The sequence below is a fragment of the Ictidomys tridecemlineatus genome, chromosome 7, assembly GCF_052094955.1.
Source record: "Ictidomys tridecemlineatus isolate mIctTri1 chromosome 7, mIctTri1.hap1, whole genome shotgun sequence".
NCBI classification, from domain to species: Eukaryota; Metazoa; Chordata; class Mammalia; order Rodentia; family Sciuridae; genus Ictidomys; species Ictidomys tridecemlineatus.
The window spans coordinates 20,774,138-20,793,483 of NC_135483.1; the positions used below are offsets into that span (position 1 = coordinate 20,774,138).

Genomic DNA, 19,346 nt, shown 5'->3' on the forward strand with positions numbered 1-19,346 from the left:
CCGAGCATTCAGTAGGGAGGTATGAGATGAATTGTACCCAGTTCAAGTTCAGGATTGCAACCTCATAGGGAACGAGAAATGAGGCAGTTTAGCAAAAATAGGAACAGCCTGTAATCCCAGGGGCTCTGGAGGCTGAGACAGGAGGATTGTGGGTTCAAAGCCAGCCTCAGTAACCGTGAGGTGCTAAGCAACTCAGTGAGACCCTGTCTCTAAAATAAAATACAAAAATAAGGCTGGAAATGTGGCTCAATGGTCAAGTTCCCCTAAGTTCCATCCCTGGGACCAAAGGGGAAAAAAAAGTGGGAGCAGTACATTTGCTAAATTTGGAGTTGGATTTATACAGTCTACTTGAGTCCATGGTATCCTAAAAGACACACTAAACCAAGAGTCCTGTGGCTAAAAGAGGCTACATAAAAATGAGGACTAAGCAGATTGAGTGAAGGGCTTCTGCTGACCACTTTGTAATTATTTATTGAGTACTGATAGGTGTGGGTCATTTACATATATTCAATTTAAGAAAATGTTTTTTACAAGCCTTTGAGAGATGAATTGTTTATTTTAAATATTGAGAAATGTGAGCTTCATTCCAATTGGTCTTAACTCTGAACCAAAGTCTGACCTCTACGTGGACTTTATTTGGAACTGGCAGAACTAAAATTGAAAAACAGATTTCTCTGGTTCTGTTTTGTCCATTTTATCCTAGATAAAATGCTCCTTATACTTCATAGGTTAAAATAAGTTTCGAGGTCTAGCTTGGGAAACCAAATACCAGGAATAGCACCGTCTCGTTGAGGAGACTGTTCTCACAGCAAATGTGAAAAGGAGCTGTGGAAACATAACCCATTGGTAACTTGTAGGCCTAGCACCTGTTTACACCAGATATAAAGAATAAGGTCCTTATGTAATAAGCAACTATATGCATATGTGTGTCTTCATATTTATTATTTATTTATTTATTATTTATCCTGCTTCTACCATACCCAGAAATGCCAGAAGAGTAGATCTTCATTGTATTGACAGTAGTCATCTCCAGAAGGTAGGATTCAAGGTAACTTTTTTTTTTCATCTTTGCTAATTTTTCTTTACAATGAGAAGGAACCAAAGGAGAAGAGAAATACTTGATCTGTGGGACCCTCAAGCAGAAGGCATCCCTGCTTCAGAAAACGGGGGCTGACAACAGAATGGCTCTCAGCCTCTGGAATCAATGTGGGAGAGGAACAGAAGACTGATCTCAGCATGGGAGGAGTCCAGAAAGATGGAAGAACACAGGCCCAAGGGACTAACTAAGGACAAGTCCCACACACTAACTGTGTGGTGGAAAGTTCAAGAACAGCACAGCCATGCAGTGGGCACTGGCGTGTTGGAAAGGCCCATCTTGTGGTGTGGTCGTGGAGGAAGCAGAAGAACTCTCATGACTCATTTGTCAGGGGACAAAATGTGGGGGAAAGGTTTGTGTGGGAGGAAAGATTGAGGCCCAGGACCCAGGGATGGAAGCAATTTAGATATGTGTTATTAATTACTGTCTCCAAGCAGCCTGGTGTAGCCAGATAGATGATGACATTGGAGGTATTACTTATGATTATTTCTAACATAGCTCACTGGGTCTCCATGAGGCGTGAATCATAACTTCTGGAACCTTCCTTTTTCCAGCAGGAAGGTTGCAACACTGATAAAGGCTATTGGGAAGATTCAGTGTTTCCTCACTACCATTTTTGCAACTGTTCCTCGCCCTCCTGTCAACCCTGGTCAGAAAGACCCCTGGGTAGAAAATCACTACAGCCTAATAATTGACATAGAGGGAATTGACTCTTCAATGATTTTTTTTAATTATATTCTAAAATAAGTGGTTAATGGTCCCAGTTCTCCCCATCCTCTTATACATCTTCCATGTCCACAGCAGATGTACCAGTTTTTACATGGATGAAATCTTCTTTCCTTGCTGGGAACTATGGTTTAAACATTTTTATTGTCATGGTGCAGGTTACCATTGTCATTTAAACTTCGCCTGTGTCTAAAAAGCATTGGAGACAATTTTCTTGAAAATAATAGATCCTTTCAAAAGAGATTGAAATATGAGAACTTTCTAACAGAAGTGATATACTGCAAGCCTAAGTGTTCCATTTCCCATGCTGGGCATCTTCTTCTTGGCACATAGCAGTTACTCGATAAATATTTTGGAAATAAGAATAAGTGGGCTGGGTTTGTGGTCAGTGGTAGAGCACTTGCCTAGCACGTGTGAAGCACATGTGAGGCACTGTTAGATCCTAAGCATCACATAAAAATAAAGGTCTTGTGTCCATCTACAACTAATACACACACACACACACACACACACAGAAATAATAAAAAATATAATGAAGGTATTGTGTCCATATACAAAGAAAAATATTTTTAAAAAGAATAAGTGGATTTTTATGTCACATTTATCACCTCTCTGTTGCCTTTTAATGTTAGATCTATGGGTCAGACTTTCTTTCCTGGTTCCTGGCCTTGATTGGGAGATAAGTGGACTCATTTATCCATTCAACTAACTGAACCCATGCTAAACATCAGTGATCATACCAGGCACAGAGAATGCACTACTATGGTATGTTCCCACCTGAGCAGCAGCAATACCAGGAACTAAACTTCCTAAAATGCCTGTCACCACCAGAATTGATAGCAAAGACATACTGGTGACCTGCTGTTGACAAGGCTACCTACTAGGCCCTGAGATGCAAGTTTATAGAATGTCCTCATAAAAAAAAAAAAAAAGTTTATAGAATGTCCTCATAAAAACAAGAGTGGACTGTTTTACTTTATAATAGTAGGACACGACATTATAGTTTAAGATAATTTACCATAGATAATTATGCACAGAAATAGTGCAGAATACTTATTGTCAACTATTCCCATTTTGGCACTGAGAAAACTGAGTTCTGTAATCCTAAATTTGTTCCTCCATAAAGTTTTTTCACAAACTTCTCACTGAAATGCCAGCTACACCCAGCTTAATTCTGCCAAGCACAGAGATTAAGTGTGTTCGTATGTGTATAATCTCCAACTGGTTCCGAAGCAGTGTTCCATCTCTCTCTCACCAAGGCACCCACATTGGCCCGGACATCCTTAATGGGCTGCCAGGTCTGCCCATCGCTGCTGTCTGTGGTGTACCCATGTTCAGTTCAGATTCTCTCTGCACAGGATTTGTCTCCTTTCTTGGCAGCACTACTGTGCTCTTCTCACCCCATCACCACACTTCACAGAAGTGCCCAGAGCAGCCAGGATCCCACAGAGGAGAAAAGGAGAGACTTGCTTTATCTGTCAAAAGGCTTGGCTCAGATTCCAGCTGTTTGCAGGCAGAATGGAGACTACTTGGGCCACCAGTGAGTCCCCAGTGCCTAGTACCCTCACTGCCCATAATATTAAATCAACTAATATTTGGTAAATGCTAGGGAGAGGGGGAAACTTGGGAAGTGGAGGAAAGTAGAAAAGGAGGAGGAAAAGAGAATGGAGGTAAGAGAGGAGAGAAAGAGGAAGAAAGAAGGGAGAAAAGCAAGAGAGAAGAAAAAGGAGCAAGAATCAGCAAAAGCAGACAGCTAGAAGGCGGTGCTGAGTCTGGGTACACCACAGACAGCAGATGAGCAGGGAACACAGATGAGTGCTAATCAAGGTAGACAGGCACTCCCCAGGCAGGAGAAGATGATGTGGCTCTCCCCCTCGACCTGTAACAAGCTGTGGGACCTGGACCAAGTCACCCAGCCTTTCTGGATCATGGAGCAAGGCCTTATTTATTACCAGAAGCAATCAGGCCAGATCAAACCCTTCTACACAAGCATCACTGCGGGCCTATCCTGTCCTCCAAGGACCAGCCAAAGCCGCCTCACTCATGGTGAAGGAGGAAAACACAACTACAGTTTCTGTAGCAGCTAAGTTGCAGAACATGGAAGGGATTCTAGAAGGACAAATCTTATTTTATTTAGCCTCTTCTGAAAGCCAAAGTACCTGCCAATGCAAACTGTTAAGTTCTGCCCTCTGTGGCACTGGGCAGAGCCTGACTAGGAAGCTTCAGAGAGGAGGATGTAAAATGAAATATAGATATTTATAATTGAAGTATCTTTCCCCCTAGCTATCTCTTCCTTCCTTTCCCCCTTTTTTTTAATGAAAATTCAGCCAACTGAATATTGAGCTCCCCAAGGAAGACTCCTCTGCTGTCAATGACGCCAAGTACATGGGGAGCTCTAGCAGAAAATGATGCTGCTCTCGGCTAATGATCACCTTGCACGGGATCAGTACAAGACAAGGTCTTTGAGGTTGGCCCCCCTCTCAGCTGTGAGCTGGGTATTAGGTGCAGAATATAGCTAAAAGCATTCCAAGAGAACCTGCAAACCAAACAGGCGCTGGATCCAATTTTATACATGTGCAGGTATATCAAATAAATTTAATTTCCCCATTGAAGGTGCTTGCTTTTAATTCTGGGGCCAGCAGTGCAGAACAGTTTTGAAGATTAAATTTCCATTCCGAGAAAGAAGTAGTTGGGGATAGAACTTCTAAAGCACAAGCAGCCAGAAAGCAAAAGGCTTTCCGTGCACACAGCAAAGGTGCAGATGTAAAAAGGTCCAGTGAGCAATAGACAGACAAGAAACCTTCAGGGGCGAGATTACCTTTGCCACCTCATTTCAAGCCAGATAATCGCCTTATTTATAACCAAAGCAGGGCTGGGTTTGATGCCCTCGTTGTGGCAGCAGGGACCCTGCTATATCATCTGAGGCACCTGGTGCTACTCTGTTATGTGGGGACTGAAGCTTAGCTGCTCAACTTCCTTAACTGCTATGACAATATGCACCTGAATAAGGTATGATTTTAAGACCAGACTCAAGGGTTTTTAGAAATAATCATAGCTCACTTTCCCCATGAAGCGTCTCCTGCTTTCTGCCCCTCACCCACCAGCACTGAATGTCTCGCTCTCAGTCCCTTTGCACCTGTCTGTGACTGCAGCTGTTGTAAGTTGTAGCATTGCTCTGCAACCTTGGGCAAGTTCTTTTACCTTTGGGTGTCTTCATTTTTGTACTTTTAAGTGGCAATCTCAGTGATAGGGTCGTGAGGACTGAGTGAAAACTGCTTAGAGTCCTACAGGCACAGAGAAACATTTAGTGAATATCTGAGATCTGTGGAGCACACACTCCATCTTTCACTCCCTAGGACTTACCCCAGTGGTTTTCATGTGTTCACAAGATGAAAAGCAGTTTATTAACTAACTTTCTATCTCAATTTTTAGCCTACCCAACATTTTATTTTTTAAGCCAGAGGGTGATTGGGGTCTTTACTACACTAAACCCGTTAAAGTCAATTCCATGTATTGAGTGCTCACTGCAAACCAAACACTGTTTCAGAAACTTATGTAAAATATTCAATTTCATTATTATGTAGGATTCTTATTTTTCCCACTTCAAATATTAAGAGAGGCTCCGAGGGTTGAAACAGTCAGCCTAAGGGGGAAGTCGGTATTGGGTGAGCCAGGATTCAAACACTGGATGTGCCACTTCTGTGCTGCTTCATCAGCCTCCTGCCCCCTCAGACCCCTCTCCCCACACAATCAGGGAAATTCCTAGTTAGCCTGACTGGCTGCGCCTCCTGCCCCAAAGGTCGGAAACTCAGCCTAGGGTGAAACCCCAGTGAAGATCTGCTCAGCTTCTCCGCTGGCCCCGTGTCAAGCCCATCGCACCAACACCTGCAACACCTGCATGTGGACTCACTCTCATTCATTCAGAGGCCACTCCTGTTCATGATCACCAATTAGTCAGGAGGCCAGCAGCACACCAGATCTTATTTTCCACGTCCTCCAGTAACATCTCCGTGCCTCCATCAGAAGTTCATGCTACTGCTGAAAAATAATCCTAAAGTTGACATTGCATCTACAATCATTTTAAGGGTCTGTGTCTGCTTTCTCCCAGACAATACACAGAAGTCCTGGAATCTCTGCATGTCTTTTGTTAGCAAGAAGCTGCTTTGCCATGAGACTCACCTTTCTCACTTTCTAAAATACTATTTTATAGGGTATCTGAAATGACTTAATGAGAACAGAAACTGCAGCTCAGGAAAATATCATGTAATGTGTGCATATGTATAATACCTTTTATCTGCAAAAATGAAATAATTGTTAGTTCAAGTAGTATTTTGACAATAGTAGCCGATCCGTTCAGCTGATGGCCCTTGAGCATGAACAGATTCTCATGAATAAAGAGGTGCTCATAGCTGTATTTATCTTAAACTGGATCTGTTTTAGAGAGATGAGTATTTTAAGGAGAAGTATATGTTAACAAGTTAAAAGACTGTTTTAATAGGAAAGCTTTCTGGGGATTTTTGTCAGTTAACATTGAGCATACTTTAATTGGCTTCTATTTATTGCCACTTCTGTTCCAGAAGAGGTTCTATGTCTTCTGATGTATAATAAATAAATAAATAAAGGCACCTACTTGCTAGTCACTTTATCAGATAATGGCCAAAACAAGCAGCAGACTAAGACCAGGTGAGTTAATATACAGCCATGATTGACATTAGATCCTGCCAGTACCCACTGCAGACATAAACAATCAATCCAGATGATCTTGACATTCTTCTGACATCACCCTCCATGTGGCCACCAGCTTGTCCCCTAGATAACAGTCCTCTTATCTCTCTATAGTCAGAGCCAATATTAACATGAGAGCAGCCAAGAGTAAGGATAGAATTCCATGCGTAATGCAAAATAATAAAAAAAAATACTTGCTGTAGAAATCACTCCATGTGATCCCTATTTTGTGAGCAAAAAGGAAATACAGGTTGAACAACCCTAGTCCTAAAATCTAAAAATCTAAAATGTTCCAACATTCAAAGTGTTTTGAGCACCAACATAACACTAGCCCCACCTTCTAAATGTTCCACCACTTCCCAGCTGTGCCAGCGATTGGGGAACAAGCCTTTAACACATGAGCTTTTGAGGAGCAATTAAGATCCAAACTATAATGCCATCTCTCATTTGATCTTCTACAACAGTCCCAATCAGCAATAGCCTCTGTGAGTGCAGGGACTTCAGAATGACAAGTCACAATTGAGATGCAGGTATACTCAAGATACTATATAACATTATCTTGAGGCTATGGTATAAGGTATATAAACAGTAAAATTCATGTTTAGACTTGGGTCCTATCCCCAAAATTGCACTATATTATGCGAATATTACAAAATCTGAAAAAAAAAATGCTTCTGGCCCCAAGAATTTCAGATAAGAAATACTCAACCTGTAGTAGTGTTTAGTGTAGGAAAGTGATTCACCATTTGGAATTGGGCTATATTGAGGTAAGAAAGCACAGTTCTTGATATATATAAACTTCACACCTTCCAGTGTTGAAATGTTCCTACTAGTTCATCTCCAACACTGTCCCATTCTGATTCTTACATCTGTGTTAGTCAGCTATCAGTTAATACCTGAGATAATCAACTTATGAGGAAGAAAGGTATCTTTTGCTCGTAGTTTCAGAGGTTTCAGTGTGAGGGTGCTTGGCCCCATTGCTTGTAGTGCTGAGTACATCAGAGCAGGGAATGTGTGGTGGTACAGAGCTGCTCTCCTCGTAGGAACCAGGAAGCAAAGAGGGAGGATGGGGAGAGGTTGAGGTCCTAATATCTCCTTCAAGACCATGCCCCCAATGACCTAACTTCCTCCCACTAGCCCCACATTCTAAATGTTCCACCACTTCCCAATTTTGCCAACGATTGGGGACCAAGCCTTTAACACATGATCTTTTAGGGAACAATCAAGATCCGAACTATAACACCATCTCTCATTTGATCATCTACAACAGTCCCAGTCAGCAATAGCCTCCTTGAGTACAGGGACTGTGTCTCTCCTCTCATTCATTCTTCGTGAATGCGTAGCATCATTTGGTGCAGTATGAAATGCCAACTCCCTCACTAATGGAGCTCCCTGCCTCCAGCCTTGCATTCTTTCATTGTGTCCTCCTTAGGCAGCCACATGCAAATCTGGATACATCACTCCCTTGCCTTTTCATCTAGTGAAGGAAACCCAAGCTCTTCTCCAGTATGTGGGTTGCCAGCCAGCAGGCCAAGCGTTGTACTGAAAAACCAAGTAAGACCAAACCCTTTGAAGTTTCCCACAAATATTATATAGTTCCTGCCTTTGTGCCCCATACTATGCTCCCCCTCTACCTGGAATTCCTTCCCCACCTGGTTCAAGTTTATTCTTCGGAGCTCAGCTAAATCATCTCTGCCTTAGAAAGCCTTCCCAGCAGCCCAGAGTTGGGGTCTGAGCCTCTGTTGTGAAATCTCATATCAGGCTGTTCATAGTATAACGTTCAGCATATAATATCAGGATGGTCTTTTTTTTACTTTCCTTTAAATGGTTATAATGTTTTTACTGAATGTTATAGAAAATTCAACTTTACGTGTAAAATACCAATGCACATAAATTTAAAAAAGATATGCTGATATCATGTATATTTTGGTCCAAAGATTTAATAGATCACTGGGGCTTCCTTTTTTAATATTTTTTTATTTTATTTATTTATATGTGGTGCTGAGGATCAAACCCAGGTCCTCACACATGGTAGGCGAGCATTCTACCTCTGAGCCACAACCCCAGCCCTGGGGCTTCCTTTTGCTCTGTTTGTCTTGACCCTGTCTTCTAGACTAACAACTCATATTACCCCTTCATGGTATAAAATTGATTGCCATAGCTCCTAGCACAAGTTTCCTCATTGATATTCTTATGGAGAAAAAAAAAAGAGGAGGGAGGATTTCTCTTCTGCTTACAAGCAGACCAAAGTCCTGAGCTTCTTGATTGGATCAACAGAAGACCCATTCCTAAACCAATAACTGATGCAAAAGATAATGGTATAAAGATTGGCTGAGATTTTGTAGCTGGAAAGTTCAGATCCTTGTAGGATAGGGAGAGAATAATAGATACTTTGTTGGCCACCAATAGTATCTACTATATTCCAATTGCAGTAGGTTGCTGATGGTCCAGTGGCCCCTGCCATATTCATCTTTGGATTCCCAGCATGGAGCACAGTATTTGATACCTGCATAGTAGCTGATCAATGCATATTTTCTTGGATGAAGGGAATGAGCCTGCCTAGAACTGAAAACACATCTATAGCCTTTCTCACCTCTCCAGCTCCAAGATCCCACCCTGTAGCTACTTCTCCTCCTCCTACACCTGAATCCTTCTACCCAAAGTGGGTTCCCATTTCCTTTATATTAGTTGGCCTTTTCTCAATCAAAATGTACCATAAACCTCACCCACACCTTCTCATCCCATCCCAGAAAGAGTCGTGTGTTTAAAGACCCTCCAAGGCTTCCCTTACAACTGGAAGATTCTGTGATAAATGTAAGAACATATCACCAGAAGTGATGGAAACATCAAAAGAGATCGGTTTGCCAGTCGGTCCTTTTTTTTATTAAATATTCCCTGAAGGCAGCTGCTTTATATATCTTTTGATTGTTCTTACAAAAGAAAGAGAATAAAAGAGTAGAAAGAGACTACACTTTGCAAAGAGGTCTGGGTCAAATTCTGGTACCACCACTTCTTAACTCTCTGAAATGTTGGGCAGCAAATGACGGAGTCCTTCTGAGCTCTGCTCCCTCCTGTGTAAAGTGAGGCTAATGGTACCCACCACCTAAGATTATAATATGAGTTCAATAAGATGAGCCATGTGTGCGACTGGATGCCACTCCCCTCTTCTCCCTGCAGCGTCCGTGGTGCATTATTGGAGTGTCTATTGTTGGTCCCTTAATTCCAATCTTCAAGTGCTCCAAGCTATTGACGAAGCCCAGTGTCAGTGGAGAAGCTTTTCTGAAAGTTGTTTAGGAATTTGAGGCTTCTTAACAATCTTTAATATCTTGTCCAGATCCCCCAAAAGGCAGTTATCTGCCTACCTTGGCATGCCCTGGTTGTTTGCCTGGTGAAGAAGAAAGTAAAGAGCTTGCCAGCTGTGGTCACTCTGGAGACCTATAGGATGGATGTGGAAGTCAGGATTGCTGTGGGTTCTAAAGAGCCTGAAGCATTCTCGGGGTCCCTCTAACTCTGGACTTGTGCTTCCATGAGTGCTGCCTCCGTGATATAAAAGCCAACCTCATCTCCTGTTTCCAAAAATAAACCTACTGAAAATGTGCAGCAGGGAAGAGGTTGTTTGTAGACAGACCTTAGACACTTCAGTTATTTCTTTACACCTTTATGTCCCCTCTTGGTTCCTCTGTATATATTCTCTTCCCTCCCCTTTCCTACTTCTTTGCTCTACTTTCCTTTTGCACACAAAACAAAATTTCTCCTAATATCACATTCAGGGCATTTTACCATCCATTTTCACAGTTTTGACTACTAGTCCCCTCCTACCCTATAGATCTTAGTTTTAAAAAGTTATCAAACAAAGATAGTTCCTCCCTCAGAGGAGTTGTAATCTCAGTTATTAATAGTCATTATTAATAACATTCATTTTGGATTCAAATGTAAGTGGTTTTTTTTTTCCTTGCAAAAATTTATAGGAGAGGACAGCTCATAGAAAGGAATTCACATGTTCTAAAATTCCAACCATTTTAAAAAAACAAAGCCTAGGCTACAGCTGCAGCTGTAGCTCAGTGGTAAAATGCTTGCCTCATCTGTGCAAGGCCCTGGGTTCAATCCAAGTAGTAGTAGTAGTAGTAGTAGTAGTAGTAGTAGTAGTAGTAGTCAGCCCTGGGCTCAATCCAAGTAGTAGTAGTAGTAGTAGTAGTAGTAGTAGTAGTAGTAGTAGTAGTAGTAGTAGTCGTCGTCGTCGTCGTCAGCCCTGGGCTCAATCCAAGTAGTAGTAGTAGTAGCAGTAGTACTAGTAGTATGATAGAATAAGGAGAAGAAATAGCTAATGGTTTTATTTGATACCAAATGGAAGGAAAGATATTCAGAGTGCTCCTGGTCTATAAATTTCTAGCAGGGCATGAAAAACGCCATGGATCCAAGGCAATGCCATTTAACTATGCACTCTTGACCTTCTTTGAGGAGTCAACAGTAAGAACAAAAAAATACTATTCCAAAGTGCCATTTTCTCTCTGCAGAATTGGATAAATACGAATGCAAAAAAAAGCCCAGCTCTTTGAAGTTTTCAGATGTCCATTTTCTTAAGAAGAACCAGAAGGCTCGAGTCCTTCTTTTAGGACACAAGTCCTCAAAGTCGATATCATGGGCATGTTATAAAGATTATGAAGACAGAAAAGATATATGGTACAGATCTTTAGTGAAGTTACATATCTTTTTTTTTTTTTAGAGAGTGAGAGAGGAGAGGGAGAGAGAGAGAGAGAGAGAGAGAGAGAGAAAGAATTTTTAATACTTCTTTTCTAGTTCTCGGCGGACACAACATCTTTGTTGATATGTGGTGCTGAGCATCGAACCCGGGCCGCACGCATGCCAGGCGAGCGCGCTACCGCTTGAGCCACATCCCCAGCCCAGTTACATATCTTTTAAGTGAAGTTGTTTTCCTTTCTATAAAAGAAATATGTGTTCATTGTAGAAAATCTAGAATATGCAGATAGACAAATAAAGAAAATGAGAGTCATACTCCATGCCAGGACCCAGAAATAACCATTGTTAATATTTTATTGCTCATGCTTTTGATCATTCAAGTGTATTGTGCACCTGCATGTATAATTTCAACAAAAATGAAATCATATATGCACACAGGGGTGTTTGTACACTTCAGTTACCCAGGTTGAGTTAACCATACTATTTGATTCATGGTGCAAAATTTCTTCACCTCTTTCAAGAAACTCTTGTAGCTTATCCCCTCATTTTTCCTTTTTCTTTCTTTCTTTTTGTATTATTCTCTCAGGTTTCACTTCCATTATCCACCACCTTGGGCAAAAATGCCCATGTACTAATATATTGATATGTTATTAATACACACTATTGTTTTTAGTGTGAAAGTATTGAATCCATGCAGATGATATTGTGCTGTGGACTTTATAGGTTTTCTTTATTCAACACCATTTTGAATCTCTTCATATTGCACCATGAACATCTAGTCTGTGGTTCTAGATGCTGCCTAGTTTCCATTACATTTTGCTTAGCTACTACTCTAGTAACCCTGGTCAGATGCACTTGGGTTGCCTCATAAAAATAACTGGGAAAAAATTATCTGCTCTAGACCAAGGATGGTGATTCCTGGATCATAAAGCTACCTTGTGCCCAATTTTACTAGGTGCTGCCAGATTACAACCCAGGTGGGTGAGCCATGGTCTACTCCCTCCAGAGTGCATGACCTTATTCGGAGTTCGAATTTGGGCCAATGTGAAGGATGCAGAATGGTACCTGTCTGTTTTAATTTGCATTTTCTGCTAATCAGGGAGTTGGGGCATAAATTAATCTACTTGTTAGCCAGTTTGATTTCCTCCATTCTAAGACTAGCTGTTCTAACTCTTAGATTTTGAAGGAGTAGAGGGCACTTTAATGCCTTTCATGTATTTATTTTTTTCCTGCTTATTTTCTTCTCTTATAAATTTGAGAAAATATCTACTTTAAGATTTTCAAAATTGCCTTCATTTTGACAAACTATTTTCATTGTATTATACTTACTTTTTTTAGTGTCTCTTATCAAATATAAATTCTTAGTTTTTCTTTTGTCCATACCCTTTTTTCTGGGGGGGGAGAGGGTAACAGGGATTGAACTCAGGAGCACTCAACCACTGAGCCACATCCCCAGCCCTTTTTTCTATTTTATTTAGAGACAGGGTCTCTCTGAATTGCTTACGGCCTCACTAATTTGATGAAGCTGGCTTTGAATTTGCAATCCTCCTGCCTCAGCCTCCCGAGCCACTGAGATTACAGGTGTGCACCACCACATCTGGCTCTTGTCCATTCAGTTTTACTTACACTTGTGGAACCTATCTTTCAAAAGTCATTGCTTTGTGTTGTATGGGACTGGAGGAGGGAAGCATTAGTTAAGCCTTTCTTATTTATTGTGGACCCTGTTATGTTATAACTGAAATATCTATATTAATTGGACATATTTAAATTATTATTTTCAAGTAGTCTTGTTGATTCCATCCCATTTGATCTCTGTGAAAAATAGGTGAAGCAAGTATTATTCTCCCCATTTTATGGAGGAAACTGGTGTGACTCAGAGATGTAATGACCTGCCCAAGTTTACACAGCTCAGCAGCAGCCAAGCCAGGATTAATAGTCAAGTTCCTGGCCCCTAAATTCATCAACATCTCCATGGGGCTTATCAAGAATCAAGATCATTTCTAACAAATGCGGTCATCTTAAACTTCTCCATGAGAAATTTGTCTATCACCTACTGTAATCAAACATTGAGTGTTCCCTAAGAGTCTGTGTGTTAAAGGTTTCTCAGGATGGCATTATTGAGAGGTGCTGTAGACTTAAAAGCAAGGGGCCTTATGGGAACTCTTAGGTCACCTGAAGAGGAAAATAGGATCAGGGCTTCTTCCTCTTTCCTTTTTTGCTGTCCAGCCATGAGGTAAGCAATTTACTCTGCCTACCACAGACTCCCCCACCGCTGCTCTCTGGCACCCCCACCAGAGGCCCAAAGGAATAGGTCCCCTCTACCTGGGGCTGGAATTTCCATGACTGTGATCCAAAATAAACCAATTCTGTTTACAAATTCATTATTTCAGGTATTTCATAATAGAAAGCTGACTAACATGTCAGCTAATAAGATCGTCACATTGACATATCTCGCTGGTCTCTACAGTGAGCCCCTGGCCTTCTCCTAAAAGGCAGAGTGGTAAGGGGTCACTCGTCTCCCAGAGCACTGTGGTGAGAAGTAGGTTTCCTTCCTGAGCTCTGCTCTGAATGTGTGAGTACAGGTACTTTCTGGTTGTCAAGGTGAGCCATCCTATGAACCTGACCTCAGATTGCTGAGATAGAATGGACCACCACGAGGCCCAGGCAGAACAGAAACTTGGGTATGAAGAACGAGGAGTAGGAAGAAGATTCTAATCACCCTCACACCCAACAATGCCCTCCTAGAAAATGAGCATGTAGTTAATGTTGACCTCAGGGCAGACCATAAAAGACAGATGGGAGAGAAGTATTGGACTCTGGCCCCTAAAATCAATGAACACCATTCCAGAGTTGGGACTAATGAGCTGGGGGTCAGGTGGTTGTTTGTAGGAGAAGGTGAAGCCAAGCTCTTGGCTCCCGCTGGTGAAGGGAAAGGTGATTGAATGAGGGGTGAAGGAAGATTCATTCTTCAGTGAAATCTTAATTACATTACAAAATGCTCTTCATCAGCATCTTGTGGACAAGGAGAAAAAAAGCCCAGTCAACTGCTGGTTGGTTAGGGCTTTTTAATCTTGGCATGTCCTTCAGCACCACAGGTAATAGCAGGCAGATCTGTGTTCACTGACTGAGCAAGTCTGCCTCATTAAAAATAAATAAATAAATCCTTTTGCATAATCCAATGGAGCAAGGCTATAGTCGGTACTTTAAAAAGACTCAGTACTTCAAATATTTGCCAAATGAGCTCAAAAGATTATAATAACAATAATAATTATAGCTTTCATTTTCTGACTGCATACTGTGTGCCAATCATTGTGTTTAACAAGCACTATTTCATTTACTCTGGTTAAAAAAAAAATCCTGGGGCATAAATAGTATTATTATCTCCATTTTGAAGATGAGGAAATTGAGCTGTAGAGAGATAGAATGAGTTGCCCAAGGTTATAAAGCCAATAACTGGCAAAACCGGAATGCAAATCCAGAGCGGGGTGACTCCAAAGATGAATTTCTGTATTCTCAAATTTTGTATGAGTTAACTGTTGCTGTGTAACAAATCACCCCAAAAGTGAGCCACTTAAAACAATATTATTATCTCTCATGGTTTTTGAGATTCACAAATCTAAGAGTGACTTAACTTGGTATTTCTGGCAGTTCTTTTTGAAGTTGCAGTTAAGGTGTCAGGCAAGGCTGCAGTCATCTGAATCCTTTACCAGAGCTGAAAGTTCTGCTTCAACATCATGCATGCTGTTGGCAGGAGGCTTTAGCTGCTCTTCACATAGGCCTCTCCACATGGCTGCCCAAGTTTCATCTGTAAATAAAAATATCCCTCAAGGTTTTTCTGAAAATCAACTTAGTCAACCTATGAGATAGTAATGAATTGCACAAATTTTGAATATTGTTATTAGCAGTAGAATGAATTTATCAATGTCTTGCATAGGATATTCAGAGATATGGAAATATTCCTGTCTTCTGCCCAACAATGACCAAGATTCTCAGGGTCCCTGAGCTCAGCTTTTATGAAGGTGTCATCTTAATCAGGAATCTACAGAATAAAACAGATGAGAAAAATCTAGTTTCTGGCACACAGCTACCAGGAAGCAACTCATGCCCTGTGTTCTGGCTGAGAATCCATTTATGCAAGACTGGAGTGGGAGGGAAGATTCTTGTTTATAAAGACTTGGTGGCTTCTTGAAAGAGAATACCCAGACCCTTAGATATTCTGGCCTTATATGTTGGAAGCCACAGGTAACAAATAATCTCAGTAAACATTAAAAAAAAAATGGAGCCAGAGGAGACTAAAGTATAGTAGAAAAGTCTTGGTGTAAAACAAACCCATCCGTGGTCATATTTGTAGTGAGGAAACTGGTGCTCACTGAGGTTCAGAGATTTTTCAAACCTGGAGGAAATAAATGTGTACTTGTAGTTTTGTTAGCATCATCATTCCAACTTCATATGGATGCTATAAGGATTAAGGTATGCAATTATTTGTTTGTTATCCTTATTACTCATTAGATTTTAAGTTCCATAAGATAGGAACTTCATGTGTCAATCTTATTTACTACTCTATTTTCAGTATCTAACAGAGCAAGATGCCCAGAAGATATTACAGGTATGAATATATCTATTGTAGAACTTGGCACATAATAGGTACCGCATAGTGACAGTTATCAGCATTATAGTCATTGCCACCTTCAGAGGCATCCTCATTCCAATGCATAAGAACACCCTGTTGTGATAATTCAGCTATTTCTGAGTTTATGACCATGAGACATCATTCCTCTTCCACTTCAGGTGCCTTTGATTCACAAGAGAATCGACTCCCTTTCTCATGATAACAACCATAGTGGTGTCATGTTGTCATGCCTTGAGGGAGAAGCAATTGTACCCCTATTAATAAGAATATCAATCCTTGCCACTAGGTTCACTCAGAAATCTCTTGGAATCATAATCCTCTGAGAAAGAATTCCATCTCTGTTCTTTACTATGTGGCTTTGGTAAGTTGCCAAGCCTCTCTGGACCTCTACAACCTCATTTTTAAAGTGAAAAAAAAAATTACCAATGAGGCTGTAGTGAGAAATAACTGAGGTTCTCTTTGCCACCTTTCATCTGTATGCCCCTTCCACAGTACACACCCAATAATATTTTTGGAATGAATGTGTTGACGGAATAAATGATGTGTTTAATGCGCTCAACTTCACAACTTTTTCCTACATTTGAGCCAGCACAAGAGAAGAGAGCCTTCCATACCCTAGGGGATTCTGACTGGGTGAAGGACATAGGTTCTAGGAGTTATCTAAGAAGTCAATTTCAGGGGTCCTAACCACAAAATAAGAGAAAATGATGGTCTTGCCCAACAATGTAAATGTATTTAGTGCCACTGAACTGTATACTTAGAAATAGTTAAAACGGTAAAATTTTTGTATATTTTACCAAGCACACACACAAAAAGGTAAACCTTGACTGGCTAGGTCTCTAGCCTTCGGATATTAGAATGCTAAAAGTGTGAACCCAACAGCATGGATTAGCATGTATGATCTCTTACAGTGTGCTAAGCACTGCTGAGATGTCAGACACAATCTCATGCAGCCCTCTCGGTGGTCCTGTGAATGAGGTATTATGACCACTTCCCTATTTAACAGTCACTTAATGCAGTATCTAGAGTTAGAGTTAACTTGTAGCTCATTAGTGAGTTCATGTGTTTTACTGCTTAGCTTTCTTATTTTTGTTGTTGTTTTTAAACAAATTACTGAATTACAAATGTGGGCAGCTCAAATTTTGGCCAAGGTGAGCTTTGGTAGGCAAAGTAGTATTGAGACCTGAAAGTCCGTCTGCCTTCATTCTTTGAAGCTTCCAATGTATCAAAACAAAGGAAGAAAGGAAAGAAGGCAATAGAGGAAGATAGGAACAGAAGAAAAAATGCCAATGCCAAGGCACAATTATCTGTATTTTGCTTTTTCTAAATGTTTGCATTTAATTAATATATTTGAGCGCTTTAAAAAACACCTTATTGGGCAATGACATCAAGTCCCATTAAAGTCCCTGATCAAATGCCTTCCCATCCATCTTCCTTCTGCTTCCTGTCCTCCAGGGCCTCCCATAATGAGAGACATTGTGATGAACTCAGGTGGCTCTTCTCAGCACAACTGTGGACAGTGCTTCAGGACAGGATAGCTGTGGAGAGGAAAGCAAGTCCAAGGCATCCATCACATCACCCACTGGACAAAAATAGCTATTAAGACTATAACTCCCCCTCCCCATCCTCCCCATGGACCTGATTGGTTTTTACAATGATCATAGTTAGAACAGAAACAGCAGTTAAAACATGGAAGGCTAAACATGGGTCTCACAAGTACATTCTGTGGAACTCATTCATTTCTCCTGACAATTGGGTAGAGTAGGTACAACCATCAGTCATCTTTGCCCCCCATGAGGAGACAGGGAACCTAAAGGGCACATAATTTGCCCAAGTACACAAAGTGTTTTAGTCTCAGAGGCAGAATGCTACCATGGACAATGGCTACCATTCATGAAAGGTCGTGGTAAGCTTTGAATGGAATCATTCATGTGACCATCTCACCTTAGCCTCACACTAGCCCACCAATGGGATTACTACCATCATCCTCAGCTTACAGATGGGGAAAGAAAGGCTGCAGGCTCCGTAGTCTCCTGAGGAACTGCTTAGGAACCAGAAGGCAAACTTCTGATTATATTGCAGCATCCTCCCACCTGCTCTCCGGAGAGGTTTCTGTGCCGTGAGTTTCTGGGGGGGTTTTGTTTTGTTTTTGTCACCCAGGTGAGGCGTGGGGGAAGGCTCCAATCTCCTAACACATGTCTTTTCATCTTAAGGGCCTAGTTTGCTAATAAAATTAAGGGATAATTTTAAATATACTGTTCTATTCAGTTCTTATCTCAGATTTCCCACAGAAGATGGATACATTTGTGGCGTCTTCTCTAAGCACAGGTTGCCATTTCTTTTCAATAATCTTAGCTTATAGCAATGCAGAACACTTTCAGCCAGCCTAGGCAAGGTTTTTCCCATTATTGTGTCTGTAATAATCTACCATTTGATATTTATTTCATCAATTTCAACAGTTCCCAAGAACACCTATAATCTTAGATCCGGTAATCAACTGTTTCAGAATGGCCTCATCCTAAATTTAGGCCTTGCACTTGGTAATTTAGCTAGAGAGCTTCACCGTTGAGTGCCACTCTTTTCACAGATAGGGGAAAGTGCTACTATTGGGACTGTATTTAATTCTTATTATTTAGTGAGTTGAACTGGGTACCACAGAGTTTAATAACACAGGGTATAATTGCTATAATGCCATGAAGGCACATGGCTGCTGACTGCCCTAGTCGTCGCAGATTCGTTCACAAATGAGACATTACTACTCAGTGGGGCTTTTCTGCTTCATTATTTTAATAAAACAAATATTGCTACAGTATGGGATTTGTGGAGGAATCCGTTAAGGGGATAAAGTAATCGCTAGACAGAGCCATTCATACCTGCTAACATTCATTAAGGTCTTACTAAGTGCTTGGCACTGTACCGTTAGCTTATTTAATCTCACAACAGCCGTAGTAGGCAAGTAACCATTTCTGACCCAGTTATGGGAGCTTAAGTTCATAGTGTGTCGCTTAGTCTGTGACGGAGAATGCCTGCCCCGGAGTCGCACGTTTGCAGCCACTATTATATTGTCTTCCAAGGTTTTGTTTTCTTTTTCTGTTTTTCTTTTTAGCAGAGCACTAAGGAGGAAATAGACAGGAAACTCAACATGTAACACCTTGTGAGGAATGAAGGAAATCCCAAATGAGTTGTCAGTTCCAGATGTTTATTTGCCTGTCTCCCCAGTGACTATCGTGACACTAATTGCCAGTCAGGGCTGTCTTTGCTTCTCTGTTCTCCCATCCACTCTTCAGGCACAGCCCCAACAGCTGAGAATAAAATGGATTTTACTCGGCTGTGTGAAGTATCTTACAAAGCTCTATCAATTCCCACAGCTAAGATCTCTTTCCCTTTGTAGTAAGACCCACATTTGATTACCTGATGAAACGGGATTCTTCCTTTATCAAAATGTTTAAATCTTGCTGACACCAGTACATA

The 19,346-nt window shown here is 41.0% G+C and overlaps 1 protein-coding gene across 7 annotated transcripts in view; it reads left to right on the forward strand.

The window, feature by feature from the left end:
- Positions 1 to 19,346, forward strand: part of Samd12 (sterile alpha motif domain containing 12) — a 430,917-nt gene that overhangs the window by 317,346 nt on the left and 94,225 nt on the right. Inside the window, exon 5 of one of the 7 annotated variants that reach the window (XM_078016763.1) lies at positions 985 to 1,048. The exons of 5 other annotated variants lie outside the window; for them this stretch is intronic. In XM_078016763.1, the coding sequence (XP_077872889.1) occupies positions 985 to 1,001 (17 nt within the window). In that variant the 3' untranslated portion in view covers positions 1,002 to 1,048. The remainder of the gene's footprint in view (positions 1 to 984; positions 1,049 to 19,346) is intronic. One more of the 7 variants, XM_078016762.1, reaches the window with a different exon arrangement.